Raw genomic sequence first — 11,533 nt, forward strand, 5'->3', positions numbered from 1 at the left:
TACGGTATCATGAGAAGGAGATTGAGTACTAGCATTGCGCGGAGTTGCTGGTGAGGCACAGGCCTAGATCAAAAAGTTCTGATTGCCTTTACTATATTGTATATGACGAAAGACGACCGATGTTTCGGTTATGAGTTACAGAAATTAAAATCATGAGTTACGTGTCTAGAATACCTCAAAAGATCGCAATATACATCTTTGCAGTCTCAACAGGATCGTGCAGCTTTGTATGACAGAACAAGTTTGAGATGATGCCTTTCCTCCGATGTCGAAATGTGGTGCTTCGGCATGGATATCCACTTCAGGATGGCAGATCCCCCGCCAAGGCCTATACTACCCGAAGTCGCATCTGAGGATTCCACCTCGAGCTCGAACTTCGCAACTTCCACGACACGACAACATGGCTGCTCCAAGACTGCCGTTCCTATGGCCTATGCTGTTTCAGCCGACCACATCGTCACGAGTAGGCGCGTCGATAACAAAAGAGCGTGCATCGCCATCAGTTTCCCGCACGCGACAAGCACGTCGTCATTTCACAACTTCGCCCCGCCGATCGGAGCCACCGAGCACACAACGATATGGGAAAGCATATGAGCACGCAGCTCCAGCATTGGACCAAGAGCCCCCGAAAGAGCCTCAAGAAAAGGAGCCTGTCACCAACGAGAAACCCCCGCAAGACCCCGTTCACGAACACGAAGAAGTAGAGGAAGATGCGCCAACAGCAACAACAAGTCCAAACACGCCTACTCAAGCAAGCGCAACAGAAGAAACCGCCCCACCAACAACGCCGGCGCCTGACCCTCCCAAGAAGAGCGATACGAAACCCGTCGACAGCGTTCTGCACATTCCCACCGCCGCTGAAGAAGAGTCGCATAAGGCACCGCACCTGAAGACACCGCCATATGTCCACCATTTCGATACCTACGGTCTCGTGCGCAAGCTCTCGCAATCCTCATACACCCCCGAGCAGTCCATTACCATAATGAAAGCTGTGCGACAGACCCTCTTGGACAACATGGAGTTGGCGCGTAAGGAGCTCGTCAGCAAGAGCAATGTGGAAAACGAAACATACCTCTTCCGGGCCGCATGCAGCGAACTGAAGACGGAGATAGGCAACGCGAAGAAAGGCGAGATGGAGAGGATGCGCACGGAAAGGGGGCAATTGCAACACGAGGTCGATATTCTAGGGCAGAGATTAGGACAGGAGACGACTCATCTCAGAGACGAGCTTAAGGGGCTTTTCGACGACAGGAAGATGGCTGTCAGGCAGGAACAGAGGGTTATGGAGACCAAGGTATGATCATCCCATTTTCTCTTCGGCGCAACCTACTAACAGGAATGTTCTCTAGATCCAAGAACTCAACTACAAAATCACCGTCGCGCTCAACTCTGACGCGCGATCCGAGGTCGAAGGCGTCCGCTGGGTGCTTACCCGCCGCGCAGCCATCACAGTCGGTGTCAGTGCATTTATGCTCTTCGTTGCGCTACGGTACACGAGCTATGTGCAGCACCAGCTACAGGAGGAGAAGAGGAACAGACCGCCGCCGCATCGACCGAGTCCACTGGAGAATTTGGCGGATAGCACGACAACGGCAAGTAGACCGGTTGTGGATGTTGCGAGTCCTACTCAAGGGGATGCACTGGGTGGAGAGCTGTTGGCTACGGAGGGTGTGTCGTTGGGCTAGAGACTATGGCATACGCCTTCATCTTTCCACTTTTCTACCACTCCAAACATTCTTCCGTGACAAGTGCGCTCTGTAGATCTCCCTTTTCTTACCAACACTGCCTCACCAACCCTACAACTTATGCTTCTTCTCTCCACTCGCCAACCTCGCAAACTCCTTCTGTGGCACGCCCTTCAAAAACCTCTGCAAACCTCCCATCACCTCTTCCACGCCCTGTCGATCCAACGCCTCCCGATACGGCTTCTGAATCAACTCCTTGATCAGCACCAAACTCTCGCTGTTGAGATGATCACCCAGCCTCTCCTCAACTTCCTTCCTAACCTCGCCCAGAAACCTGTCACTGTAGCTCTCATCCTTGACATCAACGCCAGCGTTGATGACCTTGTTGACGAAGCCCGTCGCCACGAGTTCATCGCAAGTGATGCGTTTCGACATAATAAGCGCCTCATTCGCCTTCGAAATACCCAACCTCCTTACAAACCCGATACTCGCATTGCCCTCAGCAACAAGCCCCAGCGAGCTAAACGGCGTAAGCAAAAACGCATGCGGCGCCGCATACACGAAATCGCTAAAAGCGATCAGCGCCGCTGACAGTCCCACCGCCGGTCCATTCAGCGCCGTAATAAGTATCTTGGGATGCGTGTAAAACGCATGTGTGATGTGCAGGTTGTTGGATACGAAGGACTTTAGGTACTGGTGCCGCTCGTCGATGGCGCTGCTGTCGGTTGTAGAGCCAAATGTTACGTCTGCGCCTGCGCTGAAGAAACGGCCCCGCCCGGTTAGGATGGTGATGTAGATGTCGGAGCGGGCGGCGACTTCGTTCATGGCGCGCGCGAGCAGGTAGTAGGTGTCTGCGTCGAGGGCGTTTAGTTTTTTGGGTACGTTGAGGGTTATTATGGCGGTTTTGTTGGTGTAGGTGAGGAGGATGGGGGAGTTTGGGTCGGACATGGTGGGTGGTGGGTTGGATGTTGGAGAGCTGAGATGTTGGTTATGGTGTTTAAGCTGGACGTATAGTTGGGTGGGGCGTGATTATGTTAGTTGGAGTGCTTGGGAGATTCTTAGTTGGGATGTCAGTGAGCCGAGGCTAGAATGCGGAGACGGGATAGACATTGTTGAGACAACCGAGCGCGACAGAATTGATGGATGGGGTGTAGCAGTTGATCATCACTGCTTGATGGAGATAAAAATACAGCCTTGGTATTGGAGTAGCTTGGGGTTGAACCTGTTTCGCAGGATTCCAGGTTGCAGGCACATGTGAAGGTCGCGGCTTCCCCAGCTTGGAAGTGGGGAAACGCACGGAGGTAAGGCTGAAGATTAGATCTAACCTCTTATCGCCGAACCATCACCGATCAGATCTGCGAAACTTCGACTCCATCATCACTCCACTCAAGCGCGAAAGTCTCCGGAGTGCGCCGCAGATACCACACGACGTCGACTAGATACCGCAACGATGGGTGGCCCCAACCTCGAAGTGTTCAAGGTACGTAGATAGTATCCCTACAGCGCCTCGCGCTTTGAAGCCCAAAGCGACTACACCAGTAATTCCACTTGCACTCCACCTGCACTCCAACCAAATCGAGCCTAATACCCTTGAGCATACACTGACCAGACCTTCCAGTTCGGGATGTACATTCTCTTCCCAATCAGCATCATGTACTACTTCGGCACGAACCTCGACGGCAAATTCACCGTTCCCGATTTCTGGCCCAAGCCAGGCCAAACACACAAGATCCCGTACGACAGAGACGAGATTGCAAAGGAATTGGAGAGGTTGAAGCAGAGGAATCTCGAGAACAAGAGGAGGAGGGAGGAGCAAGAGAGGTTGAGGGAACTGGGCACCGGCAGGGAGGAGTAGAGAGGTCGGGACAGCATGCTGGATGCACACGAACAACACCCTATGACAGGCACCGAGCCACGAACACGAGCGAACGAGAAGTCACGATCTGAGGTGGTGGATATTTGCTGAGAGATACCAAGCGCGAAGACACAGCTCGTTCTGCGCCGCTATTGGCGTTATTGTACAATACTGTATACTACAAAATGTACACCAGGCTGGAGAGTCAGAGACAGATCACGCAGTGACCTTGCCTCTTATCTCATCCCAGACATCATCTCCTATGCTTCCCTTGGTCCAGTTCATATACACCCCTTGTACACCCTGCACTTCCTGCAGCTCATCCAAGAAGCTGCCCAACTCTTTGGCCGCGCCCTCGTCCTCCAGAGGCACCTTGGTATCTTCGTTAGGATCATAGATGATCTCGCTCTCCTCAATTTCTACATCTAGCTCCTTCGCCAGTCTCTCCGCCGTTTTGTTCGTCAACGCAGGCTCGGTGTATAACATGACTCTTCCCTCGGCATCTTCGTCTACATCCAGCACGCCGGCTTCAAGGGCTGGCTCTAGCACCTCGTCTACGCCTACACCATCTTTCTTCCGTATTATTATCCGTCCCTTCTTTTCAAACATGAACGCTACGGTGGAGATGCTGCCGCCTGCCTCTTTTATGAGTAGTCGTATGTCGGCTAGGGTGCGCAACTTGTTGTCCGTTTGACATTCTATTATTGTGGCGACGGAGGGCGGCAGGATGGCTTCGAGTAAAAGTGATTCAAGGGCAGCACCCGATGCGGAGAGTCCTTGTCCGCGGGCTATGGCGGCTTCGATAGAGGCTTTGGGCACGGCGGACTTCTTTGCGGTCGAGATTGCGAGGGAGAGGCGGGGGTTCATGTCGGGATTCGGGCCACCGAGCTTGACGGCGTTGGTGATGTCGCGGGTCATGATAGACCGTTGCTTGGACTTGCCTGCGTCATTCTTGGCTTTGTCATGTTTGATGGAAGACCACTTGCTGTGGTAGGTTAGCCGTGTGCCATTGGATTGTGAAGGCGACGTACGAGTGGCCTGATTGTAGATTTGGGGTGGTGCTCAAGCATCGCACCTGCTCTTGCATGCGCCACTGTCTCGGACGAGAAACATATCTGCAGGAGCAGCATGTCGCATTCTCCTTGTAAAACGCAGACAGCACTGCGCGTCGTAACGGGACAGACATGGAGGCAGATATTGGTTGTTGACTTGTAGTAGTACAAAAGTTGGAGATGCGTGCCTGCCAAGACGGGGGTCCGCAACTCCCACATGCATCCACCGACATCTCCACACTGGACATCCGTCACGTCAAGACTCGCTACGACATCAGCAGCCGGATGCGATAACTGCGATAACGAGACCGACGCCACGCGATCCCCTCACCAGCCATGGCAGCAGACGAGCCAGCGGCAGACAAAGGCCCCTCCAACCCTGAACTCGACATCAAGAAGCTCCACGCGCTACCTTCGGAACAGCAAGACCTCTACTTGCTGACTTTCAGTTCCGATCTCGCCCGCCATGTGGCCTCCCTAGATGGCGACGGCGCCTCGGCCCACCAGATATACATCAAGAAGGAGATATTCCAGATCGTCAACCTCGCGTCCCCCGCCCCCACACGAGTGATCCGAAACAACTTGGGACGAGCAATTGCGGGCATATTCGAAAAAGGAGACAGGAAGCTGCTGTTTGAGTCTATCAATGAGTCGGTTGGCATAATCAACGCGGCAGGAAAGAGCGAGAAGGATGTTAGGACGAAGCATGCGGCTGTGCATTGCTTGGGTGCCATCTTCGAGGCCGCAGGCGATAGCGCTATAGGGCTATCCCCACTGGCTGTCAAGTCGCTGCTGGGACTCATCAAGTTCTCGCAGAACTACACTGGACTACGAGCGGCAGTATTCAAGGCTGTGGGCAAGGTCTTCAAAGGCGTTAGCTCGCACGCTGATGAACTCATTGCGAGAGACGCGTGGAAGCAGGCGCGCAATGCTGGCAGCGACAAATCCTACCTTGTTCAGACAGCGGTGTTCTACTGTCTGGAGCAACTACTCCGGCACACGACCTTCTTCGACAACTCGAACGACTTCGATAAATTGCAGAATGTAGCTTGGAAGGCGATCGATAGTCCCTCGTCGTCCGTGAGACGCGCGGTTGCATCGTGCATCAGCGCTGCGTTGGTGAAGAACTACTCTGAGAACGCGCCAGTTGACCTCCCCATTCTTGGCATTACCCGTTCGTCGACCGCACAGAAGAAAAAGAAGAACAGAAAACCGGGCGACGACGACGGTGATGATGTGGTTATGGAGCGCTCAGAGTCTCCGGCACCCAAGAAGTCGGCTTACCAACTCTCCTTCACCATCGCGAGTCTTCTCAAACTGCTTGCGACACAATACTGTCGACCCCAGGCTGGCAATCGCGCACGAGCTGGAATTGCCGTGTGCTACATCAAGACCATCAAGGGGCTGGGCGAGCAGATCGTCGAGACCAAATATCCAGAGATCGCGCGCAGCCTATTCACGGACATTCTCAGCAACAATGTCATTGTACAGAATCGCTACCGTACACTTAGCACTAGGAAGTTCGCTGCAGTCATACTGGAGACAGTCATTGGCCGCGAGATGCTTGGAGAATCTGGCCAGCTCAATGCCGCAAGGTTCTTGGTCAACGAGATATTGAAAGACTACCCACAGGCGCTGAAAGAACGACCAGAGCCAACAAAGCAAACTTTGATTGGGGCACTGAGTACGCTGTCCTCACTCTTCAATAGTTTGGGATCCGCTACAAATGTCATTGCGGACTCTTGCCGGGATGCACTCCTCCAGGTCCTGCAGCATCCGAGTTACACAGTTCAGGTGACCGCTTCCGCCTGTCTGCGCTCTTTTGTACTTGCGTGTCCACTTCAGTTACTGCCAGCAGTTACGATCTGCATGAACAGCGTCAACCGAGAGCTTGGTCTTCTTGCTGGACCGAGACAATCACCCAGAAAGTGCGTTGGTCTCGCGAACGGCCTTTCTGCTGTTCTCAGCACGTCTACGTCTCAACCACTCCATGGGTCCGTAGATGTAAACTCGAGAGTACTCCAACAAGCCACTTCACTCCTCAAGTCGGCGAGCAACTCAGATCTGAGGATTGGGTCAACCCAGATTCAAGTTGCATGGATCCTGATCGGAGGCTTGATGACTCTTGGTCCCAACTTTGTCAAGATACACCTTTCCCAATTACTCCTATTATGGAAGAATGCGCTTCCGAAACCCCTAAACAGAGACAACATGGTACAAAGGAACTACCTAGAACTCTGCTTCCTAGCACATGTGCGGGAGTGCGCTTTAGGCTCTATCTTGACTTTCTTGGAGTTCAACAGCCGCATCTTAACGCTTGACGTTACGAAAAGACTGGCAGCGATGCTGCAAAATACAACAATGTTCCTGAATACCCTACCGGCTAAGAAGACAACGGATGATATGTCTCAACGTCTGTCACCCGCACTTCAACTTCACGACTTTGATCTCATGGTCCGGAGGAGAGTGCTTCAATGTTACACTAAACTTGTGGAGCTGAGTCCAGCAAGTAGCCATGAGGTGTTACTCCAGACAAACTTGTTACCTTTCGCCATCGCATCCTTCGCAGAGCCGGACAACTATACCACAAGCTCATTTAGTACGGCAATCGCAAGTGCTGCAGGAACGTTCGAAAGCATATGGGAGGTGGCTGACAACCATGGCTTCGGTGTCACTGGACTGGTGCGTGGTTTCGACATCACACCTCTTCCTGGAGAGCAAGAGACTGGTACCCACCATCACTGGCTCACGAGGCATGGACCTGAGTCGATTATTGACCGCACGGTATGTATCCGCTGAATCCCGAAAGAGCATCATTAACACAGCCCAGCTTCTATCACCCATCTGTGGTGCTCGTGAACACGATTCGATATCCTTGTACATCAGAACACCAGACGAGAGCCATGAGCTTCCCGATCCACCAGCAACTGAAGTCGTCAACTCGGCACTTCAGTTGTTTGCGATATGTCTACCACTCCAAACTGCCAGGATCCAAGAAAGCATTTTGGAGCAGATGACATCATTCCTTTCTGCGAGTAGCCTGCAACGCGATATTAACAGAAAGACGGCCATGATGGTCAACATTGCATATGCGGTGCTATCTGCTCTGAAGGTTGCAGTCAAGGAGACCCGCTCAGCTCCAGGAAGTCTGAAAGGACCGGCGGTCGAAAAGGTGATGCAGGATCTGTTGCATCTTTTCGTTGTCCTTCCCGACCCGTTCATCCGCAACCTTGCTAGTGAAGCTTTGGGTCGTCTGTGCAACAGCTCTGGAAACGCTCTCACCACCACTGAGGTAAACTACCTGGTCGATCAGATCGTCGCTAATCGGGAACCCAATGCTCGTTCTGGGTATGCTGTCGCGCTTGGCTGTATACACTCTCAGCTCGGTGGTATGGCTGCTGGCTTTCATCTCAAGAATATACTTGGAATACTGATGTCGCTCGGCAATGATCCCCATCCGGTTGTGCACTTCTGGGCCATCGACAGTCTATCGAGGGTTGCTGACTCTGCCGGTCTATCCTTCTCCAGTTATGTCACCAGTACGCTCGGCATGCTAGCGCAACTGTATGCTGCCGACACACACAATGATGAATCGATGTCTCCGGCATATTCGAACATTGAGATCGACATACCTACCCCCGCCGTAATCGCACGATGCGTCGACAGCACGATCAACGTGCTTGGGCCGGACCTGCAAGATGTTGCAAAGGCAAGAGATCTGATCATGACTCTTGTAGGCCTCTTCCAGGGCGATGCGGATGAGCTGATCATCATCGAGAGTCTGCGTTGCCAGGAACATATTTCGCTATACGCGCCTGGCCACATGGAGTTCTCAGCCTATGTGAAACAATTGCAACGGGCGGTTGAAAGCAGCTCAACACAAATTCGAGACATGGCTATCGACGGGTTACACAACCTCATGAGGCGCAACACGGAGGAAGTCATACGCGCTGCCGATCCCGGTCTGGAAGATCAGCTGTGGCATGTTCTCGATCGTGACTCTGAGCATGAAGTAGTGCGGAATATCATCCGCAACTGGCTGCATCAAACTGGCTTATCGGACACCGCGACATGGGTGCAGCGATGTCACTCAGTACTCACTAAAACGAAGAAGGTCGAGACGCAAGACAAGATCGAATCGAAGCCAAAAGCGGGAGCGACTGATTTGCAGGACGAGGAAGTCGCGGGCTTTGCATCAGCGTCTAATGCGCCTGGGGCTGAGGCTGGAGATGGCGCTCAAGTCAGTCAGGAACTACTCAAGTGGCAAGTGCGAACATTCGGTATGGATTGCTTGAGCGAGCTTGTCGCGATGGTGAGCAAAGAGGCCACATTCAGAGAGGAGTCACTCTGTGTCATGGCCTTACAGCAGAGGGTTGCTGATGTTGTGCGCATCGCTTTCTCTGCATCGACCGCCGGTGTAGTACAACTGAGGATTCGCGGCTTGAAGATTATCGACCAAGTGCTCAAGCTATTCGGCAAAACACCCGATCCCGACTTCGCTGAAGTCACTTTGCTTGAGCAGTACCAAGCTCAAATCGGTTCGGCTCTTACCCCAGCGTTTGCAGCAGATTCATCGCCTGAGCTCGCCGCTGAAGCTGTCAACGTATGCGCCACGTTCATTGCTACCGGAATCGTTACAGATGTAGATCGAATGGGTCGTATCCTCAAGTTGCTCGTCTCAGCGCTTGAGAACTTCTCCAGCGAATCCGAAACCGCAGCAATCGGTGATCTCAAAGGACTCAGCTCGAACGCTCAAGTCATGGTCAAAATGGCAGTCTTCTCAGCGTGGGCAGAACTGCAGATTGCGAGTGCCGAGCAAACCTACTTGGTGGATGTACTGAAGCCACACATCGCAAAGTTGACTCCTCTTTGGTTAGCGTCGCTCCGAGAGTATGCCCGTCTGAGGTTCGAGCCCGACATTTCTTCTTCCATGGGTTCTGCCTCTCTATCTGGAAGTCTAGACACAATCTATGCTGCGCTCAACCGCGAGACGCTTCTGAAGGTATGATTGGTCGTCGAAAACCTTGATCAATACTAACAAAGTGCAGTTCTATCAAGATACCTGGCTCAACCTTGTAGATGCTATTGCCAGTCTCATCGACGAAGACAGCGAGTTCGTCTTTGACGCTTTAGATGGCAAGACTGAATTGTCAGAATCTACCCCCAATGGGAAGTCTGATCACATCAACTACCGCGATGAGCCTGTCGCTTTCTTCTTTGTCCTGTTCGGTCTCGCGTTCGAGGCATTAGCAGGTCGCCCAGGCGATCTACAAGCGTCTAAGGAGCAGATTCTGGAGATATTGCAGGCACTGAAGAAGATTCTGCGCCCTTCAGTATCCGGTCATGCAATCTACCGAGAAGTCGTGTTTTCCGAAACGATGGACATGCTGGATCGGCTCGTGCTCACTGAAGGCTTGACTGTGCAAACAGTCATCGTCGAGATCACACGAAACCTATGTCTTGGCCATCCATCTGCACGCAGAGACCAAGGGTAAGGACATCCGAAAGCTCTCCATTTAGCTTGCTGACATCGATAGAACTACTGCCGCGGATGAGCACCTTTCCGAAGACATTGATCAGCTATTCGAATTGACTAAGATCATGGTTCTAGTCCTGTCCGGACTCGTGCCTGGACTGGAAGACAGCAAAGCTAAGGGTATGTTCGCTTCAAAATCGCGCCATATTCAGTCACTAATTCTCATTCCCAGCGCGCCACGAAATGAATGAAGAGGCGGTCGCACTCCTGACGACGGCGCTCTCCGCGCTCGTAGATGCCGCGCAAGTCTTCCCGTCAATCATCAAGGCTGATCTTCACGCTTGTATCCTCCACATTTTCGCGACCATACTAAGCACTGGGGCATGCCAAACCACAGTTATTCCTCAAGCACTTCCGATCTTCAAGCGCTTCATCACCAGTCTCGCACCGCATGCCGAAGGGACGGATGACACAAGCAAGCAACTCCGCGCAACTCTTTCGCGCTTCCTCGCAATTCTCAGATACGCACAGCAGCGTGAGTTTGATGCTGCTCTTGCATGTGAGAAGAACACCGTTCTTGCGACTACCATCTTACTGAGCTCCGCCGCTTCTGCGTTCTCTCCCGATGATCCGCTCGTCAAGCGCTTCATTGACGATCTATTCGATTGTCTCGGCACGGTAACAACGAGTAAGGTAGCAGCAGGCTGCTGTCGCTCACTACTGCTTCTACCCAAGAAAGGCGCTCTTGAGACGAGCCTTGCTAAGCTTATCCTTCCCCCAACACTCGCCTTCTTGGCAACGCCCTCTGATGTAGAGGGTCTAGACGATTCTCGCACAACGCTCGCACAGACTCTTGTCACATTCATCTCCACACTACCACAACCATTACAGCGCCAGACTGCGACTAAGATCATTATACCTGCGCTGTTGGCACGGGCGCAGAAGGAGCCCAAGGCCAGCCAAGAAATTGCGGCGCGCTTACTGGAGATCGCTAGTGCGGATCAGCAAGCGTTTAGGGGCGTGGTGACTGGGCTGAGTGCCGACCAGAGAAGTTTCATGGAGGGTGTGCTAAAGAGCGGGCAAGGGCCGAGAAGGCAGGAGGTCAGTAGGGAGGATGACGGCATGCCAAAGATCGCGCTCAAGATGGACTTTGGCTCATAAGACTCGTTATTCTTTGTATGACGTGGATCTCACAGGTGGACAACATCTTCCTTCGAATCTCGTTCAATGAGCGGTTGACTTTTCGCATCTGGATGCTCAGCTTACGACATGTCAGCAAGAGAAGGAGCGTGCGCTGCGCGGGTCGCATGCATGTATAGGCTCTATTGAAGGACACAGATCCATCATTGGCGCGGTCTGCATTGTGGGTAATTCTGATTGGTCGCTGTGGCGATTGTTGGGTTTGTGCGCATCTTCAGGCTGGAGAGGAAGTCATGGTTGAGCACATTAGAGCTAATTCCTGGAA

The 11,533-nt window shown here is 52.7% G+C and overlaps 5 protein-coding genes across 5 annotated transcripts; 3 read left to right on the plus strand and 2 right to left on the minus strand.

The window, feature by feature from the left end:
* Positions 1 to 400: 400 nt before the first annotated feature.
* J4E86_004340 (uncharacterized protein) lies at positions 401 to 1,685 on the plus strand (the record flags this gene model as incomplete). The annotated part of the gene is made up of 2 exons (XM_051444883.1): positions 401 to 1,294; positions 1,350 to 1,685. The coding sequence occupies 2 exons, from the start codon at positions 401 to 403 to the stop codon at positions 1,683 to 1,685; spliced, it is 1,230 nt and encodes a 409-aa protein (XP_051304508.1).
* Positions 1,686 to 1,796: 111 nt separating this feature from the next.
* J4E86_004341 (uncharacterized protein) lies at positions 1,797 to 2,633 on the minus strand (the record flags this gene model as incomplete). Its single annotated transcript, XM_051444884.1, has 1 exon — positions 1,797 to 2,633. The coding sequence occupies one exon, from the start codon at positions 2,631 to 2,633 to the stop codon at positions 1,797 to 1,799; it is 837 nt and encodes a 278-aa protein (XP_051304509.1).
* Positions 2,634 to 3,135: 502 nt separating this feature from the next.
* Positions 3,136 to 3,540, plus strand: J4E86_004342 (uncharacterized protein; the record flags this gene model as incomplete). The annotated part of the gene is made up of 2 exons (XM_051444885.1): positions 3,136 to 3,165; positions 3,295 to 3,540. 2 exons carry the CDS (start codon positions 3,136 to 3,138, stop codon positions 3,538 to 3,540), a joined length of 276 nt encoding a protein of 91 aa, XP_051304510.1.
* Positions 3,541 to 3,756: 216 nt separating this feature from the next.
* Positions 3,757 to 4,726, minus strand: J4E86_004343 (uncharacterized protein; the record flags this gene model as incomplete). Its single annotated transcript, XM_051444886.1, has 2 exons — positions 3,757 to 4,525; positions 4,572 to 4,726. The coding sequence occupies 2 exons, from the start codon at positions 4,724 to 4,726 to the stop codon at positions 3,757 to 3,759; spliced, it is 924 nt and encodes a 307-aa protein (XP_051304511.1).
* A 202-nt stretch (positions 4,727 to 4,928) lies between these two features.
* On the plus strand, positions 4,929 to 11,229 carry J4E86_004344 (uncharacterized protein; the record flags this gene model as incomplete). Its single annotated transcript, XM_051444887.1, has 5 exons — positions 4,929 to 7,376; positions 7,423 to 9,594; positions 9,641 to 10,083; positions 10,130 to 10,248; positions 10,301 to 11,229. 5 exons carry the CDS (start codon positions 4,929 to 4,931, stop codon positions 11,227 to 11,229), a joined length of 6,111 nt encoding a protein of 2,036 aa, XP_051304512.1.
* Between the last annotated feature and the right edge of the window lie 304 nt (positions 11,230 to 11,533).

The sequence above is a fragment of the Alternaria arbusti genome, assembly GCF_024043155.1.
Source record: "Alternaria arbusti strain BMP 1465 chromosome Unknown scaffold_4, whole genome shotgun sequence".
NCBI classification, from domain to species: Eukaryota; Fungi; Ascomycota; class Dothideomycetes; order Pleosporales; family Pleosporaceae; genus Alternaria; species Alternaria arbusti.